Source organism: Felis catus, chromosome A3 (assembly GCF_018350175.1).
Source record: "Felis catus isolate Fca126 chromosome A3, F.catus_Fca126_mat1.0, whole genome shotgun sequence".
Lineage (NCBI taxonomy): Eukaryota > Metazoa > Chordata > Mammalia > Carnivora > Felidae > Felis > Felis catus.
Window position 1 is genome coordinate 48,128,762 of NC_058370.1, and position 26,926 is coordinate 48,155,687.

General features: G+C 43.5%; 2 protein-coding genes across 10 annotated transcripts in view; one reads left to right on the top strand and one right to left on the bottom strand.

The window, feature by feature from the left end:
• Positions 1 to 140: 140 nt before the first annotated feature.
• Positions 141 to 10,892, top strand: GZF1 (GDNF inducible zinc finger protein 1). 2 transcript variants are annotated; one of them, XM_023251511.2, is made up of 6 exons: positions 141 to 287; positions 2,667 to 4,065; positions 5,426 to 5,520; positions 7,108 to 7,275; positions 8,028 to 8,185; positions 8,733 to 10,892. In XM_023251511.2, the coding sequence occupies exons 2-6, from the start codon at positions 2,690 to 2,692 to the stop codon at positions 9,081 to 9,083; spliced, it is 2,148 nt and encodes a 715-aa protein (XP_023107279.2). In that variant the 5' UTR covers positions 141 to 287; positions 2,667 to 2,689; the 3' UTR covers positions 9,084 to 10,892. The 2 variants fall into 2 exon arrangements, with proteins under 2 accessions (XP_023107279.2, XP_044909873.1); XM_045053938.1 differs by lacking the exon at positions 141 to 287 and adding an exon at positions 570 to 912.
• Positions 10,893 to 12,679: 1,787 nt separating this feature from the next.
• NAPB (NSF attachment protein beta) overlaps positions 12,680 to 26,926 on the bottom strand; it is a 41,485-nt gene continuing 27,238 nt past the window's right edge. For 4 of the 8 annotated variants that reach the window (XM_003983836.6, XM_019826898.3, XM_023251513.2 and 1 more), the window contains 6 exons: positions 25,687 to 25,742; positions 25,430 to 25,514; positions 18,146 to 18,250; positions 17,100 to 17,168; positions 16,679 to 16,729; positions 12,680 to 15,683 (listed from right to left, as the gene is read on the bottom strand). In XM_003983836.6, coding sequence (XP_003983885.1) covers positions 15,573 to 15,683; positions 16,679 to 16,729; positions 17,100 to 17,168; positions 18,146 to 18,250; positions 25,430 to 25,514; positions 25,687 to 25,742 — 477 coding nt within the window. In that variant the 3' untranslated portion in view covers positions 12,680 to 15,572. The remainder of the gene's footprint in view (positions 15,684 to 16,678; positions 16,730 to 17,099; positions 17,169 to 18,145; positions 18,251 to 25,429; positions 25,515 to 25,686; positions 25,743 to 26,926) is intronic. The other 4 variants (XM_023251515.2, XM_045053939.1, XM_023251514.2 and 1 more) reach the window with 4 other exon arrangements.

Consider the following 26,926-nt stretch of genomic DNA (forward strand, 5'->3'; position numbering starts at 1 on the left):
GCAATCCTGCGCGGACTGAGAGACTCAGGCCCTAAGCGTACGTCGAATCACGTAACTTTCCCTGAACGGCCTCCGCAGTCGGACGTGCGCGCGCAGCCCCTCCCCCAGCCGCGGGAGGGGGCGGGGCTGTCTGGGGTGGGGCGGGGCCTGCGGCGACCAATCGGCAGCGTCCGCGCTGGTGCCGCGCCCCGCCCAGCCGGCCGTCGGTCCCCCGGGGCCTGGTCCGGCCGACGCGCGGTGGCTGCGGCGGCGGCGGCGGCGGCGGCGGCGGCGGCGCCGGCTGGGAGGTGAGTGTGCGGCCCGCAGGCCCTGCGGGCTCCTTGCCCCAGCTGCTGCCTCCCGACTTGTCCGCGTGCGGGGAGCGGGCCGGCCGCGCGTGCCCTTCGGGAGGAGCCGCAGGCCTCGGGAGCGCAGGAGCCAGGGACGGCTGGGAGTCGGAGGTCCAGGCCCGGTCACGCGGGCGCCGTGGACGCCCGCGGCCCAGCAACCACCGAGTCCATTTGCAGCGGGGGCGTGTGTCCCTCCCTCGGAAGTGTGCTGGTCGGAGGGGCGGAGGAGGCGGGGGCGTCCTCCGTTGGAGCGCGATGCCCACCCGGACGCGGCTGGGCGGGAGCGCCGCACCCTCCCCAGTGCGGAGGGGCCTCGGAGAGCCGCCGGCTGGAGCGCGATGCTCTAGACGGAGGTGCGGCCGGGTGCCATCCAATTACAGTGGGAGATGCAGCTGTCACCCAGGCCGGAGGATTCCTGTCGCCATGATCACTGCCTTTCCTTCCTGTGCTCAGACAGGATGGGAAATCTTGCTCAGAAATCACTTTGTTGATAGACTCAGAAATTACTATCAGGCCGCCTCTATGTTCACACGTCTGCCCGAGGTGCCGTTTGGCAGAGGTTTGGGAAAGTGGAGGGCTGCTGGTGAGTATGGGCATCATGCTGAGAAAGCCCTCTGCAGCCATGTCTCCAAGGCTGGGGCTGGAATGCATGACAGTCCTAGGCCTATTGTTCCCCCCCCCCCTTCCCCCCAACACCATAACCCATTACCTAGGGTTATCGGTGTTTTCAGGTGAGTGCTCAGGCTTCCTGGATGTTCTTGTTACAGTTGAACTCTCAGAGGGCAGTCTTTTTTCATGTTTGTGGGGGGCTGGTGTTTGTAGGGAGCCAATTGTAGTGTCAGGTACTGGAAACAGTATCACTGGTGGGAATAGAGAAGTGAAGAGAGGTCAGGCTGGTTTTCCAGGGAAGATGAAGACAAGTTCTGCTCTAGACATGCTGAGTCTGAGATGACATCTAAGATCTGGCTGAAGGAGGACAGGTACTTTGGATGGGTGCTGGAGATTTAGGAACTAAAACATACTGGGAAGAGGAAGGGAGATTCAGGAGCATAAGCTTTCTATGAAAAGAAAGCACATAGAGAGTGTGAGAAGAGAGTAGTGCCAGTCAAGCAGAAGTGACCCATGATGGTGTGGGGTGCCATGGAAGCCAAGGAGAGAAGACCTCGGGGTGGGGGTGAAATCTGCAGCATCCACAGCTGTGGAAAAACCTAGGGAGGAAAAGCAGCTCTTTGCATTTGGCATGCTGAAGCGAGGGGCCTGCTGAGCAGTTCAGTGCAAGTCAGTTCCACCAGGTCTAGCCTCAAACCTCAGTCTCAAGGTTTACCTTGTTCCTCTTCTGTGAAATGGGGATAACAGTAACACCCAGGCCTAGGAAGCCAGTAGCAAGTACCTTACAAGTCTCAGGTGCGCTTGTAAGCACTTGACATGCTTGTACTCACTGAAGCCTCGCATGGCCTGGCAATCTTCTACAAAAGAGCAGACTGTATGTAGTTTAGAGAAATTAAGTTACTTGGTCACTAGCACAGCTCCTGAAAGTATTCTCATAAAGTGATAGGAATTCAAATTATGAGGTGTTTAGGGGTGCTGGAAATGGCCATGGATTATGGACTGCTTTTCCATGAAGTTTTCCTCATGGAAAGTAGTTATTTAGTTGGTTGTTTTCAAAGGCAGACATGATTCTCTAAGATTTGTTCTCAGTGGCAGCCATGTGTTTTGTTTTAATTATTTGGTTTCCTAGTCAAAGAGCTAGACATTATTGTTGCAGTAAATTCTATTACAGTTTTGAGGTCTGGGTCTATAAGGAAGGTAGAAAATGTTCTAGGTATGCAAGTTCCTGCCAGAATATATTTCATTAGGCCTCACTTTCGTCATTTATGGTTATCCCTGGGAGAAATCTTAGTATTATTTCTTTCATTAAATATTATCTTATGAGGGTACATCAAAACTTCACTTTAGAAACCCGCTAGGAAGTGGTATGATTTGGGGTCACCTGGGTGGCTGAGTCGGTTAAGCGTCCAACTCTTGATTTCGGCTCAGGTCATGATCTCATGGTTCGTGAGTTTGAGCCCTGCATTGGGCTCTGCGCTGACAGTGTGGAGCCTGCTTGGAATTCTCTCTCTCTCCCTTTCTCTCTTTCCCTAGCCTGCTCATGCTCTCTCTCTCAAAAATAAATAAGCTTTTTAAAAAATGTGGTGTGATTTATATCTTTATGTGAGGAAAGTTGGGTTTTGGTTGTTAATCAGCTCCTATCCTCTAGAGAACTGAAATAATTCTAATTTTTAATCCTTTTGCTTTAGTGGTTGCTCATGCATGAATAATTCTTGCTTCTGTTTTCAGAGCTGTTTTTGGAAAGAAGAAACATGGAAAGTGGTGCAGTTCTGCTGGAATCCAAATCCTCACCATTCAACCTTCTGCATGAAATGCATCAGCTGCGCCTTCTTGGTCACCTGTGTGATGTGACTGTCAGCGTGGAGTACCAGGGTGTCCGCGAAGAGTTCATGGCTCATAAGGCTGTGCTGGCAGCCACCAGCAAGTTCTTTAAAGAAATGTTTCTAAACGAGAAGACTGTGGATGGTACGAGGACTAATGTCTACCTAAATGAAGTGCAAGTTGTTGACTTTGCTTCATTTCTTGAGTTTGTCTACACTGCGAAGGTACAGGTAGAGGAAGATCGGGTGCAGCGAATGCTGGAAATGGCCGAGAAACTGAAATGTCTGGACTTATCGGAAACTTGTTTTCAGTTGAAGAAGCAGATGTTAGAGTCGGTACTTCTGGAGTTGCAGAACTTCTCCGAGTCACAGGAGGCAGAAGGGAGTAGTGGCTCCCAAGCCACCATTGCCCCTGACCCCAGGGCAAGTCCCACTGTGGACAGTCCTCTTGCTAACGGCCTTGGGGATTCCTCAGATCCCCCAGCAGAGACAATCAGCAATGGTGTGTTGCCAGATATGCCCCCCAGGAAGTCCAAGGAGAAACCAGACAAGAAAAAAGATGCAGTCAAGCCTCCCTACCCAAAAATCAGAAGGGCCAGTGGAAGGCTGGCTGGAAGAAAGGTGTTTGTGGAAATCCCTAAAAAGAAATACACAAGAAGGCTCCGGGAGCAGCAGAGAAGTGCCGAGGACAACATGGGGGACTATTGCAGCCCCCAGGACCCTAACCCGGATGCCATGGGTGCAGAAATGGAGCCCGTCACAAAACATGAAGAATGTGGCACGGCAGTGGAGGCAGTTCAGGTGCTGCCAAAAGTGGGTGGCCGGGAGGACGCAGGCCGTCGGGAGGAGGACGAGGACGAAGATGAGGAGGGTGAGAAGAGGAAGAGCAACTTCAAATGCACTATCTGCGAGAAAGCCTTTCTTTATGAGAAGAGCTTCCTGAAGCACATCCGGCACCATCACGGAGTGGCCACTGAGGTGGTTCACCGCTGCGATACGTGCGGCCAGACCTTTGCCAACCGCTGCAACCTCAAGAGCCACCAGCGCCACGTGCACAGCAGCGAGCGCCACTTCCCATGCGAGCTATGCGGCAAGAAGTTCAAGAGGAAGAAGGACGTCAAGCGGCACGTGGTGCAGGTGCACGAGGGTGGCGGCGAGCGACACCAGTGCCAGCAGTGCGGCAAGGGCCTGAGCTCTAAGACGGCGCTGCGGCTGCATGAGCGGACGCACACGGGCCACAAGCCGTATGGCTGCACTGAGTGCGAGGCCAAGTTCTCTCAGCCCTCGGCGCTGAAGACCCACATGAGGTAGGGCCACGGCCACCAGCTGAAGCTGCTGCAAGGGTGCTTTTTACCTGGGATGCAGCCTCTTGATGTTCTGGAGACAGGTGTCGAGAGATCGAGGTGGTTCCAGGGTTTGACCAGTGTGGCCACATCTAGAACATTCTGTATCTTAATCTGTGCCCTCTAGAAGTTGGGGGGCTGCTTTCGGACCTCTGTGAATTCTCTTCCTGAGTAGAGGTGTCTTTTCATTCAGCCTTCCTACAGGTCCTAGGCTGATGGCTGTCCCCCTCGCCCTGTGCCCAGTGCCAGCACAGAAGCCTGGACACCGAGCCCTGGCCCACCCAGGCAGAGGCCACTGGGAACACCAGGTCTACCAGTCTGGTTCTGCAGCCATGCAGACCAGGCTATCCTGATCTCAGAGTAGCCCCTGGAACTCACAGTGCCACCATGCTTGAGGGGCAGTTGAGCTCATCACCTTCATTGCTCTTTTCCTGACTGTTTATTTAGAACTTGGGCCTGTGACCAGCTGGGTCCCATGGTCCCACTAACGACCTCAGTGAAAGGCCATTTAGGGCTTTAAGACATTCCTCTGGTCTTAGGTGTTTGTTCTCTGGGCTTGGAAAGTGTGCTGTTGGTTAGCCCAACCTCCAGAATCAGGACAGTGTTTTCTGTTCATAATTTCCAAAGTGTAGGTGGGGTACACCAGTTTTTAAGTAGGTGTCCTTCCAGGCCTCACTGTTTATGCTTGAAATCCAGACAAGCAGTTTCTCCTGTAGTACAGACCTGCCGTCAGGCCGGGGCCAGTCTTTGGGCTGGTCACATGGCATTCATTGTCTTTTTACTCTATGTGAGAAGTTTAAAAACTTGGCTTAGGAAGTGCTTAGGGAGTTGTGGTCGATGGCTACTACATACTAGTTGGGAAACTAAAATGCTGAGGTGTCCTCCTCGGAAACCAGGCTTCTTCAGCATTTTGAGAACTGTTCTTTCTGGACCGGTCATTTTTGATCACGTGGTGCTTTGTCAGCCGTGGTCCCCAAGGTGTCTGTGGTTGATCACTCTCACGAGGAAGCTTTATACAAATGTGGCCCAGCACCATTGAGTAGTTAAGAAAGCGTGCAGAGGTGCGTGTCTGCCAGCCATGCAGTGTAAACCAGAGGGCAGTGAGGGGCTGTTCCGCACCCCTACCCCCGGGGAAGTGCGGCAGCCTGCTGGCCCCTGCTGGAAATGGATCTGGGGACAGAGGTCACGGGCCTGTGTCTTTCCACTTAGGCCATTCTCATTCGGTCTCTTGGAATAACCACCTTTGCAGGCTACAGTGGAAATTGTATTGCAAAGTCGGCTTTGAGATACATCCTAAGTTATCATCTGAATGTTGTACTTTCAGAATTCATACAGGGGAAAAACCTTTTGTCTGTGATGAATGTGGTGCAAGATTCACTCAGAACCACATGCTGATTTATCATAAAAGGTGTCACACAGGTAAATACTCAATGCTGTTGTGATTGAATGTCTTTGTAGCTGTAGAAGAAACTGCCATTTAATTTAGAAGTTGGCATCTCCCAAAGTAGTGCAGGCTAAGGCCATGATACAGCTTTTTCATCTCATAAGTGAGCAAAAACGAGTAAATAAAATATGCCTCTGCCCCTAGTGCTGGCGTGCTTGAGGTAGCGGCCTGTGCACACTGGGAAGTGGAAGGTGGCAAGGGAGTCTTACATATGATGAGGTATGAAACAGTTCCTAGTGTTTTAGCCCAAAATTCCATTTCTAGGAATCTGTCCTGAAGAAATTGTTCAAAATATGGGAAAAAACTATATGCTGTCATCCACCTACTTGCTCTTTGTAATAACAGAGCATTGGAAACAATCTGATTGTCCATCCACAAGGAAGTGGTCCAGTAAACTGGTAAATCCATCTTCTGCCGGCTCCTGATGGGGCGGCTCTCAGGGCTCTGAACGTTATGAAAAACGCCTGTGCCCGGATGTGGACTGGAAAATGCACAATTATGCATACAGCTAATCCCAACTACATTGAAAACCTGCACATAAGAGACTAGATGAAAACAAATTTCTATGATGTATTAGGTAGTGGGATTATCTCATTTCTATCTTCTAAAATTTTTGTGATGTGATTTTATTATGTGATGCAGAAAATGTAAGTTGGCTTTATTCAAATTCAGCACAGTAATCCTGAGGTTCAGAACCTTGCTGTATACAATACAGAATCTAACTATTGTATGCTGCTGTTACCATACTAACCCAGTTCTTTCTTACTTGCTTGCATTTTAAAATGTTTATCTCTAAACACTGCCATATGAGCCTCAAGTTCAAATGCAGGTGAAGCAGAGCCGAGGCATTTAATGATGTGAATTACTGAGACTGTGAAATGAGAATCAGTACCTCATGGAAGATTGGGGGTGGAGGTGAGGTCAGGCTACACTGAATCATTAAGTAAGCACTGGTCATTTGATGAAAATAGTAATGTATTTGGGTTCTGTTAAAGGCAGTATTTTTATTGTGTTGTTTGTGAAATCAGGGGCACATCTAGTAATCAGATGAGTTTGATTTGTGGGATTAAAAGACTCAAATTATACAACATGAGGTGGGAACATTTTTCTCCTGTTATGTACTCTAGTCCAGGTTGATGGGAGTTGCTGCCTGAGAGCAGCTGTGCATACGTAGCCATGTAAACTTCCTATCCTCCCAAGGAGGACTTTTGTCCTGATAAAGTGCCAGAGGAGTGCTGCTTTGCAAAATCCAACAGTTCCCCCAAACAAGTTGTAAAATTTGTTTGGAATGACTGAATTTCCAAAATGTGGGCTGACTGAATGATCTAATTCTAGGCTAGTGGAATCCTTCTTGGGATTTCCAAGTGTATTTTACGTGAACTTTCAGCAGATAGCAGACATCTTACACAAATAGGTGTTTTATGACAGTTTTAACTAGAAGATGTAATGTGCTGCCCAGCACGGCACTTTCGAGTTCATAGGTGATCTAGAGTGTGGGCCAACTCTTAGAGTGTTCTGGTGCCTGTATCATTTCTGACTTTCTGTTTCATCTTTTCATGTAGGTGAAAGACCTTTTATGTGTGAAACATGTGGCAAGAGTTTTGCTTCTAAGGAGTATTTAAAACATCACAATAGAATCCATACTGGATCCAAACCCTTTAAATGTGAAGTTTGTTTCAGGACTTTTGCCCAACGGAATTCGCTCTACCAGCATATTAAAGTCCATACAGGTATGGCTGGAATGTAGCCAGGGAAGGGAGTTCAGTGTGGCAAGAATAATATCCCAAAGGTTTTAGATTCACTAGAAAATTATTTGGAGTTGAGCATTATTTTGTGTGTTGTGATAGCATTTTTAAATATCCGAGTTTCTAGTTTCTGCCTCTGACAAACTGAAAAGGTATGAATGTTTGAATGTGGATGTGGATATGTGGACATTTGAACTTGGGGTAATGATCTACATGTTAGTGTATACACACACGCACAAATTCAGTTTCAGTGGGACTTGGAATTTTATATTCCGTTACTGTGGAAAACAGGTGAATTTCTGTAGATGTAATACCAGCTTTTGGCTTTGGCTCTCTTTGGGTGTAGGCCATAAACTCCTGTTATTCGAGGGATAGATTTGTACTTGTCAGTCGACTCTCCGGTCGTTCCCAGCATAGCCTTCCTCCTGATGCTTTCTTTTTTTCTTTTTCTTTTTTTTAAAGTTTATTTATTTTGAGATAGGGCGAGCAGGGGAGGGGCAGAGAGAGAAAGAATCCCATGCAGGCTCCATGCTGCCAGCGCAGACCCCAATGCAGGGCTTGATCCCAGGAACTGTGAGATCATGACCTAAGCCAATATCAGCTGGACGCTTAACCGACTGAACCACCCAGGCGCCCCTCTGCTGATACTTTCTAGTGGGCATGATTCCAGAGTGTATCAGAATTCAGTACAGTAGGCTGGAGAGATGAACCAGTGGTTTTCTTCTCTTCTGTCTCAGGGGAACGTCCTTACTGCTGTGACCAGTGTGGTAAGCAGTTTACCCAGCTCAACGCTCTCCAGCGTCACCATCGCATCCACACAGGGGAGAAGCCGTTCATGTGTAACGCATGCGGGCGGACGTTTACTGACAAGTCCACTCTGCGGCGGCACACCTCGGTAAGCAGTACTGTAGCTTCGGAATGACAAATCTCTGGGCCCCATGTACCCTTAACTCTAGACAGTCAGAAATGCTGGCCATCGTTCCATAAGGTGGTTATAGAAGACGACAGGTCTCTCCTTTTCAGGTTTTCTCTTCAGGGTGTACATTCCCAGTGTGAATGAAGAACTGAGTTTCAGGCCTCTAAAGGCACAATCTATGATAAGTACTTCCTAACAGTAACAGTGGTGGTAGAAAGATGTTTGGCCATTAGTGAAAGGGTATTTTGTTGTGGTAGAAGCAAAATTAAGTTGAAAAGAGACCATTGTTTTAAAAGATGTTCTTGGGGCGCGTGGGTGGCTCAGTCAGTTAAGTGTCTGACTTCCACTCAAGTCATGATCTCACGGTTCGTGGTTTGAACCCGCATCAGGTTCTAGGCTGAATGCCTGGAAGCTGCTTCAGATTCTGTGCCTCTCTCTCTCAAAAATAAATAAACATTAAAAAAAATGTAAAAGATGTACTTGTTCAGAGACACGTTGTGATTTTTGTTTTGTGTTTGATTCGTAGATACATGATAAGAATACTCCATGGAAGTCTTTCCTTGTTATTGTAGATGGCTCACCCAAGAATGATGACACACACAAGACTGAACAGCCGGACGAAGAATACACACCATCGAAACTTTCAGATAAATTGCTGTCTTTTGCAGAAAATGGCCATTTTCACAACCTAGCCACAGTCCAAGCTAGTGTACCTGCCGTGCATGAGAACAGTTCTGCAGACACGGCTTGCAAGTCAGATGATTCTGTGGTGTCTCAGGACGCTCTGCTGGCCACCACCATCAGTGAGCTTAGTGAGCTGACTCCACAGACAGACCCGATGCCCACACAGCTTCACTCTCTGACCAACATGGAATGAAAGCTTGGAGTCACCTGCCAAGCAGATCCTACGCTGCGTCTCTGTGTGAGTGATCACTGTACACAAGTTAGCATCGGGGGCCAAGACCAAGAACTGTGTGGGCAAAATGGGCAAGAATAGCTTCTGCACATTTTCCTGAATCTCTGCTAACTTGCACGTCTTTATCAAAGCATTTTTAGAGCTTTCCCTTAAAAATCCCAGTCTGCATGACCTCAGCTACACTTGATCAAGAAACAAGGCAGTTAACATGACCTCACTTAATCCTGGTGCAGGTTGTATGCATAACCGTTCTATTGCTTGTCTTGATGTGTATGAAGTTTGGACAACTACATAACTATAGATCCAGAGCCCTGGCCCAGCTCTTAAAGTTAGTGTTCGTGGTCTCCCTGGTCTCTCAGCCTGCCTTACACTTCAGTATGGGTTTATTACTCTGATACCTTTAGGCTATTAAGCTGAAATAAAACTGGGACCATGTTTTCAACTCTTTCCTATTGAACTGAAGCAAGTCTGATTTGCTCTGGGGACCCTTGAATGGGACTGAAGAAATGGACAGTTGCATCCATTCCCTTCCACCTCTTGTTTTGTAGGCACTGAAGAAGAAATGACAAATTGAACGCTTGCAGAATGGCTTAGTATACTCTCTACTCACAGCACATATGCAGCTAGGAAATCGGTCCTGGAATAACTGCTAAAATGAAATGTGGCTGGTGGGTTTCATTCCTAAAATCTGATTAGGTAAAAGCTGTCCTACCAAAGATTCTAGCAGCAAATGGTATAGTTGTTTTACAGAGGTGTAAAAGATTAAGCAAGAGGATTTAGAACACTTGAAACGTCATGTAGTCCTTTTATTCACAAGTAGCAATGAGGTGGTCTGGCACATCTTAGAACACAGAGTGTTAGTATTTTTTGCTAGGTATTCTTGACTGACTCCGTGATGTTCAGAAACCCAGAATTTCTCATTCATGTATCAAGAGCTTGACACAGACAAGTAATTCCCAGAGCTTCCTTGGGAGCACGTGAGCATGTAGCAGAAGGGACCAAAGGTTTGGAACTTGTCTTTGATTATGCCTTAAGAGTGGATTGTGAAAAACCAGTAACTTTGTCTTATGTGCTTCTGAGGCTGACTCGTGCTGGCCTTTTGCTCAAAATGAATTTGCAATGAAGATAACTCTGCTGTATTTGCTAAGCCTGACCTTGGTTCCAGTGGCTTGGGTATGTTGCCACACGCTAAGTGCTTTGATTCATGTGTAACCCTAAACATGCTAATTTAAAAAGAGAACCCTGAAGAATTCTTTTATTAGTTGCTATTTTTCCTACATTTTAATTTATTAAACTTGCTGTGAAAACATACACACTTTCTAAGAGAAAGGCAGTTTATCCTGAGTTCCAGAATGAAGTCACACCTGCACTATGCCAGAGACTAATGCAGGAAGACATTCTCCCTAAATGCTTACTTTGTTCTAACTTGTGACATGTTAAACACGAAAGCCACTCTGAGATGTTTTAGGTGCTGATAAAATGTTTCACACTTGCTCTTGAAAATCACAGTACTGAATTTTCAATGATAACATATCGTGGTTGTGTTTATAGAATAAAAGTGATGTCACACAACCAATTTTGTTCTCGGTAAGAGAATGAGCCTGCCCAGCTGATGTACTGTTTCATGGGATAAAGTCATCTTAATGAGAAGGAATTTAAATAATAGATTATTTTGTTACCTACTGGAAGAAATTTTGTCTTGAATTTGTTTCTTTAGAAATTCTACAAAAAGTCATTTACTGTGTTAATAAATGTTTGCTTTGTAAAAAGTTTTGCAAATCTGAAGTTTATTTCCGCTGTTAGAATTTAGGCTCTGTAGAAATAAGATACTTAATTGAAACAAATATTTTCTTCATTTCATGGGTAATGAAATTCAAAATCGGGGCCTGTAGTCCTAGGATTTGTCTCCATAACTATCTGCACTGCATATGCACTCTCCACGTGAACACCTGGCTGTGAGGGATGCTGGCCTCGGCATGCAGGGGTGGTAGCTCGAGCAGCCAGGGCTCTGGCGTCTGCACAGAGGCCTCTTCAGTGTGATGTTACAGTTCCCATCACAGATGTGTCTCCAACTAGACCCGTTTCTGTCTTCCCAGGACGGTAAGGCTGCCTGGGAGAGCAGAAAAATGAAAAAACCTTGTAGAAGATCCAGCACAGCGGGATTTGTGGGGTGTTGCAATTTCTTAACCCAAGTACAGTCTTGCTGGGAAAAAGCAAGGCTACCCTCTGAGTATGTCAGTCCCAAATGCATGATTAGGAAAGTGTCTTGGGTGCTGGTGCTGCTTGTCCCAGAGCATCATGAAAGGTGACCAAGGGGATGATTTATTGCCTTCCCAACATTTGTGGGAAATACTCTCAGTGCAAACTCCCAAGCACTCTGTTGCCTTTGCTTTTACCAAAATTTGCTGTACAGAATTTGAAAAAGAAAGCCATGTGGTGGTGGTGGTGGGTGGGGAAGACCTTTACACTAAAGTTGACTTTAACAGAAACGTGGTTTTGCTATAGGTGATAATCCAACAGATTTGAGTGTAAGTTATAATTTAGTTCTAACCCATTAAAATCTTAAACCTTGCCACACCATGGACATTTTCTGAGACCAAATGAGTGCTTGTTCCCGAACTTTATGGTGTTCATGTTACTTGGAAGTTAACAGTATTATTTTGATGGGGAATACAGGGCCTGGGCACTCACACAAAGGGCCATTTGTACACCTGTACCAAGGTGGGCCTACAGAACTGGGCAGGCTACAAACGGCTTCAAGGGCCACCTGGCAGATCATCCTAGCAGAACCCCAGAAACCACCACATAACCTCTGCCAGTCTATACAGGGACCCTTACCACAGCAGCTCCCGTTAGGAAAGGGTCCTGGGGAGAGACACCTGAATGAGAACTAAGCCAGAATGATCAACAACTAAGAATGCCTAGGCTGGACAGCCTATTCTGCCATTCATTTTTAAAAATTTGCTTTGAATTCTCTTTAAATTGTTGTGAATATTCTTATGGACCTGACCACTCTTCTCGGAGGGGAGGAGCTGGTCTGCAAGAGGCCTCGTCCCCAAGGGCATCCTCTTACTCCCCAGAACTTGAGGCCCGAGTGGCCCATGGGCTTGCTCCTCCCCAGGAGCACGTGTTGTCCCTGTATAGACATTTGCAGAGTGACATGAACACCCACACTGCACAGAGGTGAGGGGCTTCAGAGTTCCTCACCTCCCCCCACAACAGTCTTCTAGGAACCTGCTCTCCCTGCACTTGGCAAGTGACTGTGGCCTAAAGGGATGCCAGCAGGAGTCCTTCCCCTGGCAGCCAGAGGGATGGTACCATGCAAATCCAGGGACTGCATCTACAGGCTGAAACCAGGGCTGCTGCCGAAGCCTCTGCTGGCAGAGATGCCCCAGGGCAGCAGACCTCCACCAAGTGAGGGAGGTTGGGCAGAGCCCAACTCGTGTTTGGATGGAAATTCAAACAGCTTAGAGAATATTAATGCCCATTACCTTAACGGGAACAACTTCAAGGAAATGAAGTTTGATTTAAATTTATCTAGAAAAGACCCATCAAAGTATTCATAATTTCCACTTTATTTTCTGTACAGGGTGATGTAAAACATACACACTCTTTCTGCTAAGGTAGAGTGATGGTCACACGGTTAGTTTTCATAATATAATCCTCCACCCGAGAGCTCAAGGGAGGAGACCCCGCGATGGCCGGCTCAGCACGTGGTGGCGGGAGCCTGCTCTGGTCCACAGCTCGCACTGTGGGCAGGCGGGTCGCGGGTGGCATGCCGTGCTGCCGGGTCCTCCGACGGAAGCCACAAAGGTTTGCATTTGGACATTTTAAATGCACAGTATCAGAGGATACAATAAATGCACACACTTTGGTTACAGGGATGTCATCACGCACGGTCACAACTGTGCAAAAATACTGTTTTCAAATCATTAAATAAAAAAAGGAGGAACTCACATAAGCTATATAAAAATGTTGCCACAAAAAGCAAAGCTTTCCTGTAAGAAATTGTGACTGACTCAGACTATGAACTAACCCCCCGATCTGCTAAAATACAAGAGCTGGAACATAAATACTCATTATATTTTGTTCATAAAGAATATTCTGTAACCCCTGAAAACTAACTCGGGCCTCAGTCCTGGTACTACCCGACGTTGATGGGACATTTCAAAAGAAGGAAGTTTGGATAATGTTAACAGGACTGTTCTCATTTTCCTTTTATTTTCTGGCAGTTCTGTTCTAGCCATTACAATTATTTTAACTCTTTTCATGTAAATATTAAACACAGAAAATTAACTCAGCCACTGATCCCCGTTTACTTGTTTACTTCAATAAAAATAAGCAACTCTCCAACTGTTTTCACAAACCACACCACTTCCTCAGATAGGGCTTGTCGGGGGCATGAGCGCAGGGAAAGGAATCGCCTTAAGAGAAATCATCTTGTTCTTACTTCAAGTGGTCAGGCCAGAAGGTCCTTTTAACAAGTGAAACAAACCTTCACACTAGTGATTAAACAAGCACCTGGCAGGTAGGATTTAAATGCTCTCCAGGTGGGACAGACTCACAGCCTGAGGACACAGGCTAGGAAAGCACTCACCATGCCTCACTTTCACACAAGTGCATTCAGCTGGCTGTGGAACAGACTGAGCATAGGAAACCACTCTGTGCAAATCATTTCTTCATTAAGAGATTCCAATAGGAAGTGAAGAAAGTAGCAAATGGGTCATGTTCTCAATTGTACCGTGATAGCCCTCTTTCTTCTAAGAATCCCAGACCTTTGGAGGAAGGAAGGAACACTCATCAGATTTCAGGGCCAAAGGCAAGAGTGTACCATGGCTTCTGACCTTCCTCTCTAGCCATCACTGACCTTCCTCCCCACCAGGCTACCGTGCACAGGTGACCCCACAACTGCAGCCAGGAAATCCTCAGCCACCTGAAGGACAGCCTCCACCACCAGGACTCAGCTGGCCCTTTCCAACTTCCTTTCTTGCTATGTTCTCCTTCATCCCAGCCCAACCTGCTTACCACCCCTATGCCTTCCTTCTCTCTCAGCCCCTGGACTGGCCACACCCTCTACTTCTGCCCAGCCAAAGCCTACCAATCCCAGCTGAGGGACATCTAAAAATGAAAACACCCTTCAAATTCCAGTTACTGTCTGACCTAACATGGGGAATTTCGTTATCTGTATTTAATGACAGCAGCATAATTTAGAAAGACCCCTAAACTAGTCTAGGAACAAATGCATATCAAACTTAAGTGATTTAAGCATAAGAATACGCACAGAGAAGATTCAGGAAATAAGAGCATGTCTAAAGCCACAGAATGTAAGCTTATAAGTCATTAGAGCACATATTATGTAAACCAAAATGATACAACTAAATTAAAATATACAAGCTCAAACAACTCCATCAACCGAGAGGCAAATCGATCCTCCTCAGAAGCTGGTTGGCCTTCTTCCCTAACTGGACACACAGTAAACCCCTGTACCTATACTTACCCCACCTAACCCAACACATTCAACAAATGGGTAAAATAATGACTGTTCTCTCAAGCTCTGACCTAGATAAACCCCAGCTCGGATGAGGAATCACATGGCGGGGGCACAGCAGGCACCGTCTCAACGTGGGCAAGTATCTGAACATGAAAATAAAAGGGACATGCCAATTGAATCACATTTATGTGAATATAAAGAAAGGATTCCACCCCAACAAAAAGTGGAAACAAATTCCAGGAAAAGGAAAAATTGTTTCTTATAGATCTTACATGTGTGAGTGAGTACAAATTGGTCAAACTCACCCTGACATCCACCCATACACGTAAGCAAGCCCTGCCAGGAAGCTCCCTTTTCTCACAACGTAAGTCAGCGCTGCTGACAGACCCTGGATGTTCTGAATTTCCGCATGCACATCAGCAAATACAACAATATAAAAAGCAAACACACTGGTCACTAGCACCATCATAAGAATCACAACAACAAATAAACAATTTCTAATAAGTGAAGTCATAAAACTCATTCCTAACAGCCATCCTGAACTAAACATGTACATTTAGAGAATACATCCAGGTACGAATTTATAGAAAACAGGCAAAGCATCTATTACCATGATTAGGTTTGGTACTCCAGTCCAAGAAAATGACATAAAAATACGTGGCAAAGTTAAACATGGGCTCTGCAAATATCAAAATGATAGGAATAAGATTGTGAAGTGGTTCTCAAAAAACCGTGGGGGCTCCAGTGAGCATGGAATAGCCTATCACACCTACGATACGCACAGGACCTTCCCAGCTGTCTGCTTCACAAAGACAAACACAGGGAGCTTACACATACACACACACATGGTTTGGCTCATATGCAAAGAATTAAGCCATTAAATGGGCATCCCATAAAGATCATGTGGCCCTAACATGAAACTAAAGAGGAGTCAGCTGCATGCCACAAAGACATAATGTTCACTTTAGGTCCCCGTCTCCTTCTCCATCCCCTTGGATGGACTTTTTGATACGAAGCAACATGGTCGTAAGCCACTGATCCAAGCGAGATATTGAGTCAAATTCCTTCACCTAGTTTAAAGAAAGAGGAACAGGAATTATTCCATGGAAATACAACCAAACACACAAAAAAATAATGCCCCAGGTTGTTTAAATATTTCCAGTGATAATCCTCCAACTTTTTTTCATTTAAACCTTTCATTCCAGTTTATAACTTTCATCTTTAAAAATAGTATGTTTTTTCATTATCCTGGGACTATTTTGGTGGAGCTAGCGACAAATTCCTGTGCTTTTTTATACTGCTCTGTATGCTAACATGCTAAACTCCTAACCACCTTTATAATTGGAAGAGCATATGTCATGTCACAAAGGAAATGAGACTGTGTATAAGAAGAAAATGTGGAAAATTACTGGTGTTGCATGCATGAATGTGCTTGCAGACACAGAACATGTGAAAGCAGAATCCCTTTAACTCATTTCAACGCATTACCAAAGAGTGATATCTCAACAGCATGTGATGGTTTGGTAGCAAAAGTTAAATGGGAAAATATTCCTTTCTACTATCACTTCAAAGCCATGATGAATAAATTAATGGAGGATACTGAGAAATCTGCTGGATTCTAAACACAAGATGGCAAAAGATGGGAAAATAGAAAACTAATGAGCACAAAAAAAAGTCTTCCATTTTTTTATTCCAAGAATATAGCAAGCTCTCACTGCTTTGTTTTTATATTTTAAGCTATATTTAACTGATTTTACTTTAGTTATTTATGGATCAGGTATTTTCAAAGGAAAACATTAAAATAGCAAAGTGTAACAGTTTATGATACTCTCTTCTTAAATTTGTCTCCCAGCTAAAGTCAGCATGGCTAATGGAACTGTCTAATTGTAAAGGTTTGTGGGATATATAAAACATGACCTTTGGAAAATACAACTTGGGTATATTGGATAAATGTTCAAACAAATGTTCCCCAGTCCCCGTTCCAAAGCATTATACAGGAAAAGGAAAAGAAGTTTCTGTAATTTGAACTTCAAAGAATGTACTGTATCCCAAACACATAACTTACTGCTTCAGTGTAAGCTTCACTGTTCTGTTCTTCATGAGCTTCTAGAAGTTTCTGGTAGCGTAAGTATGGAAAGGTTAGTTTGATAGGCTAAACAGTTCCACCCATGAATAGATACTTCAAATATAGAAATAGCCTTAGTATCACATTAACTGATGTTGCCAAACACCTTACAGAATTGAGGAAATACTCAAATGTAAGCCAAGAGCTACCCTAAGGCAGGGACCCAGTTTTTGGGCTAACATTTCCGAGCTGCCTGGGTTAGAACACAATGCTTCCGTCCTTGACTCTGGTGGCATTTGAGACCCACTCTGCAAAGGCAGGAGAATGCCAGCGCTCCTCACAGAATTAGAACTTCACTTCAGATCCAATCCCACCTGACAGCAAAGACTGTTTTTCTTCTTCAAATTGTGATGTTACTTACTTTCAATAACTTACATTCTCTTGAATCAGTAAAAGCTGGAAACATTTCCTCATACTTCTCAAGAGCAAGCTAAAAGAGAAAAACACTTGTTAATGTGTGACTTGCTGAATCAGGAAATAAAACACTTTCTATCCGAACATCCTAGTCCTTCAGTAAGATCTACCTGAAGCCTACTTAGATGTATAACAAGTATGCTGTTACACTATCAGCACAGGAAACCTATTCAATCTGAATTACCAACTTCAATTATGAATACATTTCTAAACTAATTTTTCTGAATTAGGTTGCTGTAGAGATGACAATGTGGACCAAATCGAATTCTTTTTATTAGTTTATTTTTGAGAGGCAGAGAGAGAGAGACAGAGTGTGAGTGGGGGAGGGGGTAGATAGAGAGGAAGACACAGAATCCGAAGCAGGCTCCAGGCTCTGAGCTGTCAGCACAGAGCCCGATGCGGGGCCTGAACTCACAAACCGTGAGATCATGACCTGAGCTGAAGCCGGGCACTCAACTGACTGAGCCACCCAGGCGCCCCACCAAATCTAATTCTTAAAAACAAACAGACAAGGTGTCCATTTCCATCTACTACACTGTCCAGATTGCAAATAAATCCCAGTGAGACCTTGGCTGGAGGCTGGAAGGAAGGACGCCTCCCCTTCAGTGGCTTTACTTCTGTCCTCCCACCTCCAGAAGGACACAGCAAGTATGCCCAAATCTCTGCCTCCTGTCTCCCCAATCCCCGTTCCAAATTGATTTTGGACTTTGAAAGAAAGGATGTTATTCTACTTTTACTTTTTCCCCTTTAACCCCCTAATTTCTTTAAAGTAAAACCACTGAAGGGAATGTGACTACCAGTTTGGCAGCTGTAACAAGATTACAACTGGGATGCACAGCACAGTATCAGCATTATTATTATTATATTAATGAGGGCAGCTTGGTCTTGTTACAACCACTATCACTCAGTGAAGCACACCACGAACGACAGGGGGCCGGAGGCTTGTTCTCATGGGTCAAGTGCAGCAGAAACTGGCACTGCAGGCCTCCTTACCTTGGCATTCAGCTCATCTACTATGAAGTGACAGAGGGCTGCTTTAAAGAAGTAGTCCTTTGCACTGTACTTCAACAAAGGATTATCCATAGTGTTTGCCCCAACCTAGGCACAGAAAGCAGAATTAGATTTCAAAGGTTTGCCTTCCTATTAGGCAAACTGATCCTCATCTGCCCTTTAGAAGACACTTGTTTTATCTTACTTACATCAGTTTAGCTATAGATACATCCTTTTAACCCAGTATCACACACTAGGAAATTCTACTATACAAGAAATGGAATTTAATACATAAAGTGCTAACCTGTTAAAAATGATCCAGAAGACTATTACTTTCAGGAAGACGGAATAGACATTATTTTTCTCCATCCCTCCTGCTAAGTGCAACTAAAAGCCCCATTTTATATAAAACCAACACAAGGAGACTGAAAGGAGGAGACACGCGGAAAACACAGCACGGGTTCCCTGGGTTTTCTTTTTCTTTCATATATCCTGGACTTGGAACAAAAAGTTAGCAACCCATAAATGCCACACTAGATGCAGCAAAGAGACAGAGAGAGAGAGAGAGAGAGAGAGAGAATATACAGAAGTTTGCTTTGTCTAGCTGAAAGACCACGAAAGGGGGAGCCTAGCAAGACAGAAAAGTTTAGGAAGTTACTGCTCTACTCCAAATACCACAGAAAACTGTGGCTCCACCCTCACTCACTTCAGCAAAGACCCCAGACATAGCTAAGATGTCCATCCTTCTGAGACTGCAAGGGAGATCCCCAAAGCCCTGCCCCCTGCCTAGGTGGCTTCACAAAGGCCCAGTAGGGAACCAAGCCTTCATCCCCACCAGCTAGTAGTGGCCCATCCTTCACCCCTGCTTCGAGGCAGTGGGGACCTGGAGACCTCCTGGGGAGCCTGGGCCTCACTTCCACCCAGTAGGAAGGAGGGAGGGGTCATCCCCCATCTCCCAGCAGGTGAGATGTCAGAAGAGGCCTATGGAGGCTTAAAACTTCCACCACCACCTGGCAGAGCAACCCCAATATAGTATTGGTGGCCGCCTCCACCCAGCAACAGTAGTGAGGGCCCAGACATTAATGGAGGCCAAGTGGGGGCTGAGCTTCAAGCTCCAGCCGGCGGCAGTGAAGCGACAGGCCCCTACTGCAACCAGAGCAGGGTCACAGGACACTAGCTGAGAGGAAAGGTTTAAATAGGTTCCAGTCCAGTTGTCAACAGTAACTCACTCACAACACCAAAAAAGGAGATCTTAACCTGAATGGAAAACAACAACCAAAAGATGACAGCTTTGAGGGGATAGAATTGTTAGAATTACACAACAAAGATTTAAAAGGAGCCCTAATAAAAATGCTTCAATCAACAATTACAAAATAATGCTTAAAACTAAAGATAAAACAGAAAGCATCAACAAAGAAAAAGAAATTTCTAGCAGAAAAAAAAAATGCATAAGATATAAAAAAAAAAAAGTAGAAATTTCAGAACTGAAAAACACAATAACCAGTATAAAAAGTGAATAGGCTCAACAGCAGAATACAAGGAAAAGAAGAATCAGTGAACTAATGACAGAAATTAGTAATTAGAAATTACTCAGTTTCAACAACAGAGAGCAGACAGATTGAAAAAAAAAACAAAAAACAACAAAAAAAAACAAATGAACAGAGTATCCGGGACTATCAGACTATAAAACAAAGTCTAATACTCAAGTTGTCCGAGTCCTGGGAGAAGAGAACAGAGAGAGGGGCTGAAAAAGTACTTGAAGAAATAATGGCTGAAACTTCCTAAATGTGGCAAGAAACATAAACTTACAGACTCAAGACGGTTAGTGAAACCCAAACAGGATGAAAGCAAAAATACCCGGGCCAAGCTGAATAAAATTCTGAAAAACTGAAGCCAAGGACAAAATGTTAAAAGCAGTCAGAAAAAATGATACCTTATCTACAGGAGAAAAACAACTTGAACGACAGCAGACTTCTCAGAAGTCATAAGTGGCACATTTTTCAGGTACTAAAGAAATCAATTGTCAACCCAGAGCTGTATACCCTGGGAAAAGATGCTTCAAGAATGAAGTGGAAATGAAAACATTCACAGACGAAGGAACACTAAGAGAATTTGTCACTAGTAAACCTGACCTAAAAAAAAATGGCAAAAGGGTATCTGTTCTTTAAATGCAAAGGAAAAAATGAAACAAGTTCTCTTAGAACATCAGAAGAAAGAAAGAACATAGTAAGCAAAATATGGGTAATACAATGGGCTTTTCCTGTCTTCTTGGGTTTTTTAAATTATGTTGGACAGTTTAGGTAAAAATTATATCATTGACTGAGGTAGTTCTCAAAGTATGGAGAGAAAATTATAAATTGAATGAAGAGGAGAAAGGGACAGAAAGGAAGGTTTCTATATTTCACTGGAAATAATAAAAATGATGGTACCATTAGCTTGTGATAAATTCTGTGCATGGTATACCTAGAACAATCACTAAAAACAGCTACTCAAAGACATTTACTTGAAAACACTATAATCAAGCAACCCACTATAAGTTATGGCAGGACAAAGGAAACAACAACAAAAAAAAAAAACCCAAAAAACAGCATAAATAGAAAGTAATAAATAAAATGGCAGACTTAAGTCCTGATATATCAAAAATTACATTAAATGTGAATGCTCCAAGTAAACCAATTAAAAGACAGACATTAGCAGAGTAGATTAAAAAGCATGGCATAACTACATGCTGTCCACAAGAAACTCACTCGATCAATTACGGTAATATAGGCAGGCTGAATGAAAAAGATGGGAAAAGCTATCTCATATAGACATTAACCAAAAGCAAGCTGGAGGCTATATTAATATTAGGTAAAGTAGCCTTCAGAGCAAAGAAAATTAACAGAAACAGAGGAAGACATTATAAAATGGTAAGAGTATCAACGTACCAAAAAAAATGGCAATCCTAACCATGTATGCAGCAAACAGAGCTGCAAAATATGCGAAGCAAAGACTGACAGAAATGAAAGAAGAGAGACAAAATCCACAATCACAGTTGGAGACTCTAACACTCCACTCTCAACAATGGACAGAAATAGAGTATACAGAAAAACTCAACAACGCCATCAACCAAGAAAGTCTAATCAACATTACAGAACATGCCACCAAGCAACAGCAGAACCACAGAACAATAGCCAAGTTAGACCATGTTCTGAGCCATAAAACAACTTTAACAAATTGGTAAGAATTGAAATCACACAGTGTTCTCCAGCTACAATGGAATCAAACTAGAAATCAACAGAAAGATAAACAGGAAAATCTCCAAACACTTGGTAATTAACCAAAACATTTCTAAATAATCCACGGAAATCAATAAATACAATGAAATAAATAAAACAATTTAACAGAATTGTGAGACACAAAGCATTGTTTAGAGGGGAACTGATAGCACTCAACATGTATACACAACAAAGAGGAAAATCAGTAAGCTCAGCTCCCACCTCAACTCCCTAAAAGAGGAAGAACAAAATAAATCTAAAGACAGTAGGAGGATGAAATAATAGCATTAGAAATCAAAGAAATTGAAAACAGAAAAACAGAGAAAATCACTGAATTCTACCAAATGTTTAAAGAGAGGACATCAATCCCTCACAAATTCTTCCAGAGACGGGAAAATATTTCCCAACTCATTCCATGAGGCCAGTATTACTTTCCTGCCAAAATCAAAGATCTCACAAGAAAATTAAAGAATATAGATTGAAAATCCTCCACAAAATACTAGCAAACGAACTCTGACAACTTTAAAAAGGCTTACACATTATGACTATACAGTAAAAAATTAATTTTGTCCAAAGTGAGGTCTTGCTTTTGTCTGTGGCTCCTGGGAAGTCATCTCTAAGCCCTTGCTTGGAATGTCCTACCTGAAGAGTATTTTTGTTTACCTGAGTGTCTCTGACAACGTGGTTCAGCTCAACATATGGAGGGACTGGAGAATAAGATCAGCCATGTCTATGAGCCACAATAAAAATTCTAGATGCCAAGCGCAGGTGAACTTCTTCCCCTGTTGGTAATACTCCATGCATATTTTCACACATTGTTGCTGGGGGAAGTACTCCACTGGGGAAGGACAATAGGAAGTTCCACACTTGCAACTCTCCTGGACCCTGCTCCTAAGCACCTCTTTCTTTCACTGATTTTAATCTGTATCCTTCTGGTATAATAAACCATAACTGTGGCATAATAGCTTTCACTGAGTCTTATGGGTCCTTCTAGAGAATTATCAAACCTGAAGGTGCCCTTGAAGACCCCCAAACTTTGCAATAATCAAGCAGGATTTATCCCAGGAATGTAAGGTTGGTTCAAAACATGAAAATCCACCAATAAAATACACCACACTAATAAAGAACAAAAACCATATGATCATTTCAACAGAAACAGAAAAAAAGCACTTGACAAAACCCAATATGCTTTGAGGATAAAAACACTCAACAAACTAGGAAGAGAAGGGAACTTCCTCAAACTAATAGAGGGTATCTGCAGAAGACTTACAGCTAACATATTATTTAATGATGGAAGACGAAAAGCTTTCTGTCTAAAATGGGAATAAGACAAGGATGTGTGCTCTTGCTACTTATTTACCATTGTTCAGGAGGGTCTAGCCAGGGTAACTAACAAGAAAATGAAGTAAAAGGCATCCAGATTTGAAAACAGGTAAAACTATAGCTATCTTCGGATGACATGAATACATGATTTTCTAAAAAGAAATCAAAACAAACAAACAAATAAACAAAAACCCCAAACCCACTAGAGTTAATAAACTAGTTCAGTAAGGTTGCAGTATATAAAACTAGCAAATAAATAAAAATAAAACTAGCAATTAACAATCTGAAAGGAAACAGAGAAAACAATTCCATTTACAACAGCATCAAAAAGAGTAATATACTTAGCAGTATATGTAACTAAATAAGCGCAAGTCTTGAGCACTTTTTAAAAACTATAAAATATTATTGAACAAAATTAAAGAAGATCTAAATATATGAAAAGGCACCCTGTATTCAGGGTTTGGAAGATTTAATGATGTTAAGATGTCAATACTTTCCAAATTGGTCTACAGATTCAATGCAATCCCCATCAAATTCCAGCTGGCTTTTTAGCACAGATAAGTTGATCCTAAAATTCATATGGAAATGCTAGGGTCCCTGAATAGCTAAAACAATCTTGAAAAAAAGCAAGAAAAAAAGCTGGAGGACTCATAGTTCCTGATTTCAAAACTACATAATCAAAACAGTGTGACTGATACTGGCAGAAAGACAGACATATAAGGCCAATGGGATAGAAGAGATGGTCAAATAGAATATCCGTTAAATAATTTCCAGTGAGGGGTCCAAGACTATATTCAATGGCAAAAGGACAGTATATTCAACAAACACTGCTGGGAAAACTGAATATCCACAAGCAAAAGAATGAAGGTGGACCCTTACCTAACACTATACACAAAACACTATACACCCATAATGAAAGACCTAAACAGAAGATCTCCAATTATAAAACTCTTACAACAAAACAGGGGAGAAGCTTTCAGGACCCTGGGTTTGGCAATGACTTCTTGAATATGATGTGAAAAACACAGGTAACAACAAAAAAACAGAGAAACTGGGTTTCATCAAAGTTAAAAACTACGTATCAGAGGACACCAACAACAGAGTAAAAAAAGCAACCCACAGAATGGGAGAAAATATATAAAGAATTTCTAAAATGTAATACAGCCCAACTCAAAATCAGGTAAAGGAACTGAACCAACATTTCTCCAATGAAGATAGACAAATAGCCAACAAGCTGGGGTGCCTGGGTGGCTCAGTTGGCTAAGCGTCTGACTTCAGCTCAGGTCATGATCTCACGGCTTGTGGGTTCGAGTCCTGCATTGAGCTCTGTGCTGACAGCTCAGAGCCTGGAGCTTGCTTCGGATTCTGTGTGTGTCTCTCTCTGTTCCTCCCCCACTCATGCTCTCAGCCTGTCTCTCAAAATAAATAAATAAACATTAAAAAAAATGGCCAACAAGCACATGAAAAGGGTCTCAACATCACTAACCATCAGGGTAATGGAAACCAAAACCACAATGAAGTGTGACTTCATGCTCATTAGGGTAGCTATTATCAAAAACCCAGAAACCAGAAGGCATTGGTGAGGATGTAGAACAACTGGAACCCGTGCACATTGCTGGTGGGAACGTAAACTGGTGCAGTCACTGTGGAAAAGTTTGGCAGTTCCTCTAAAAGTTAAAAACAGGGGCACCTGCGTGGCTCAGTTGGTTAAGTGTCTGACTCTTGGTTTTGGCCCAGGTCATGATCTCACAATTTTTGAGATGGAGCCCTGCATCAGGCTCTGTGCTGACAGCATGGAACCTGTTTGGCATTCTGTCTCCCCATCTCTCTCTGCCCCTCTCTCACTTGCACGCTCTCTCTCAAAAAAAAAAGGTAGAAACAGACTTGCTTCATAAACCAGCAATCCCAATCCTAGGTATATATACAACCAAGGGAACGGCAAACATACCACCACAAAAACATGAACACAAGTTTTCAGAGCAGAATTATTCATAATAGTTCAAGTGAAAAAAGCTCAAATGTTCATTAAGTGATAAACAGGTAAACTAACCACGGAATATTACTCAGCTATGAAAAGTATCATTACATGCTAAAACAAACGTGTTTCAAGGTTTTAAGAAGAACCTTGAAAAAACTATGCTAAGCAAAAGAAGCCAGTCACAAAAGGCCACATTTCCTAGAAGGCCTAGAATAAACAAGTCCACTGAGACAGAAAGTAGAGAGTGGTTTCAGAGACCAAGAGAAGGGGATACAGGAGTGTCTTCTGGGGGATGATGAAAATGATTTGGAATTAGGTACTGGTGATGGTTACACAACTTTGTGAATATACTAAAACCTACTGACTTGTATTCTTTACCAGGATGAATTATATGATGTGTGAATTATATCTTTTTTTTTTTTTTTAACATTTATTCATTTTTGAGACAGAGAGAGACAGAGCATGAACAGGGGAAGGTCAGAGAGAGAGGGAGACACAGAATCTGAAGCAGGCTGCAGGCTCTTAGCTGTCAGCACAGAGCCCGATGTGGGGCTCGAATTCACAGACCGTGAGATCGTGACCTGAGCTGAAGTCGGACGCCCAACCGACTGAGCCACCCAGGCGCCCCAAATTATATCTTGACAAAAAGGAAAATTAAATAAAGTTTAATTAAAAAAAAAGACTCAGAGTGACTTCCACTGTAAGTCGGCAAGACTGCGGCAGCCTCACCTGCTCGTAGATCTCGATGGCTTTCTGGTACTGCTCCAGCTGGGCGGCATACGCTGCCACTTTCAGCAGACACTTGTTAGCTGAACTGCAATCAAGAACCAGAGCAGAGCAAGTAACAATCCAATGGAAAAATGGAAACGTATTCCAGTACACCCTCATTTGGTACAGCCCGATATGCTCACAGAGTATGGTGAAGGTTTTTCTTTTACCACACATAACAAAACCCATTTAATTATATTAAGAAAAACAACACTTGCCTGTTGGATTCTTCCCCTTTGTAATAATCAGCTGATTGTTCATAATGTGCGATAGCCTGAAAAACACAAATGTATTTTACCCAAATTAACTTGTCTGAAGAACTACGTTTAAGAATTACAACTGCATAGGTATTATTCCTATAGCTAAACCTATTTCAACAGCACACCTTTCATAACTTGGCTTCCTTTACTTGAGGAATAGAATATAGCATGCATATCCGGAATACTCACTGTCCACCAAACTTTCTTCTTCCCTTCCTCCAAGGCAAATGCCCAGCTACACTATTTCTCCAGCCCCTACTTGCAGTTCCGGGCAGCTGTGACCTGCTGTTTCCAACAGAATGTAAAGAGACATGCTGTGGGCCTCTACAAGGCTTGCCTCATCCACCTGAACATGTATTCTTCTTCAGGCCTCATCCCTTTCAATGAGCTAGAATGGCAATGACCAAGTTTGGAGTGACAGTGGAAGCCACAAATCGAAGATGGCAGAACTGTCCACCTTGTTCCAAAATAACTACAAAGGGCAGAATGTACCTCAATCACCATGTACCCACTGCTGCCAAAACCGGAACAGCTACTCTGGATGGTTATTTTAGAGACACACAAAGCCCTATTACATTTTAGGTCTACAGCTTGCCTCAGCAGCATAGACTTTCCTCATCAATACCTTAAGTGTCATCTAGAATAATAGTGTTGCCTTCAATCTAAAATGTGTGGTGATGAATTAACAGTCACGTGGAGAGGAAACAGAGGTTTTAAGCTGGAAAGCTAGAAGCCCTTGTCACGCTGTGGCATAACAGTTAGTGAAATCAAGCATATGACAGCTCAGAAGGCAGAACACATCCCTACTGGATCCAGAAACTCTACAGGAAGAAGCTGTATGGAAAGAGACAGATAATAGTGTGTATTGCTGTTTTCAGCAAAGCTTTGTAAGAGAGAACTCCGGAAATAATTAGCTTGTTTTGTAGGCAATTATGAAAGAAAACAGACAAAGTCCAGTGATAGGGCCTCATACAACTGGAAAGGCCAATGGCTTCTATACCCCAAATGGCAAAAGAGAAGTCTGAACATTTTAAACTAGGGGCCTGGCAAACTTTTCTGTAACAGCCCGGGTTATAAATATTTTAGGCTTTGTGAGTCATATGATGTGTTGCAACAACTTAGTTCTCCTGCAGTACCACAAAAGCAGCCACAAACAGTAAACAAATGAGTGTGTCTATGTTCCAAAAGCTTTATTTAT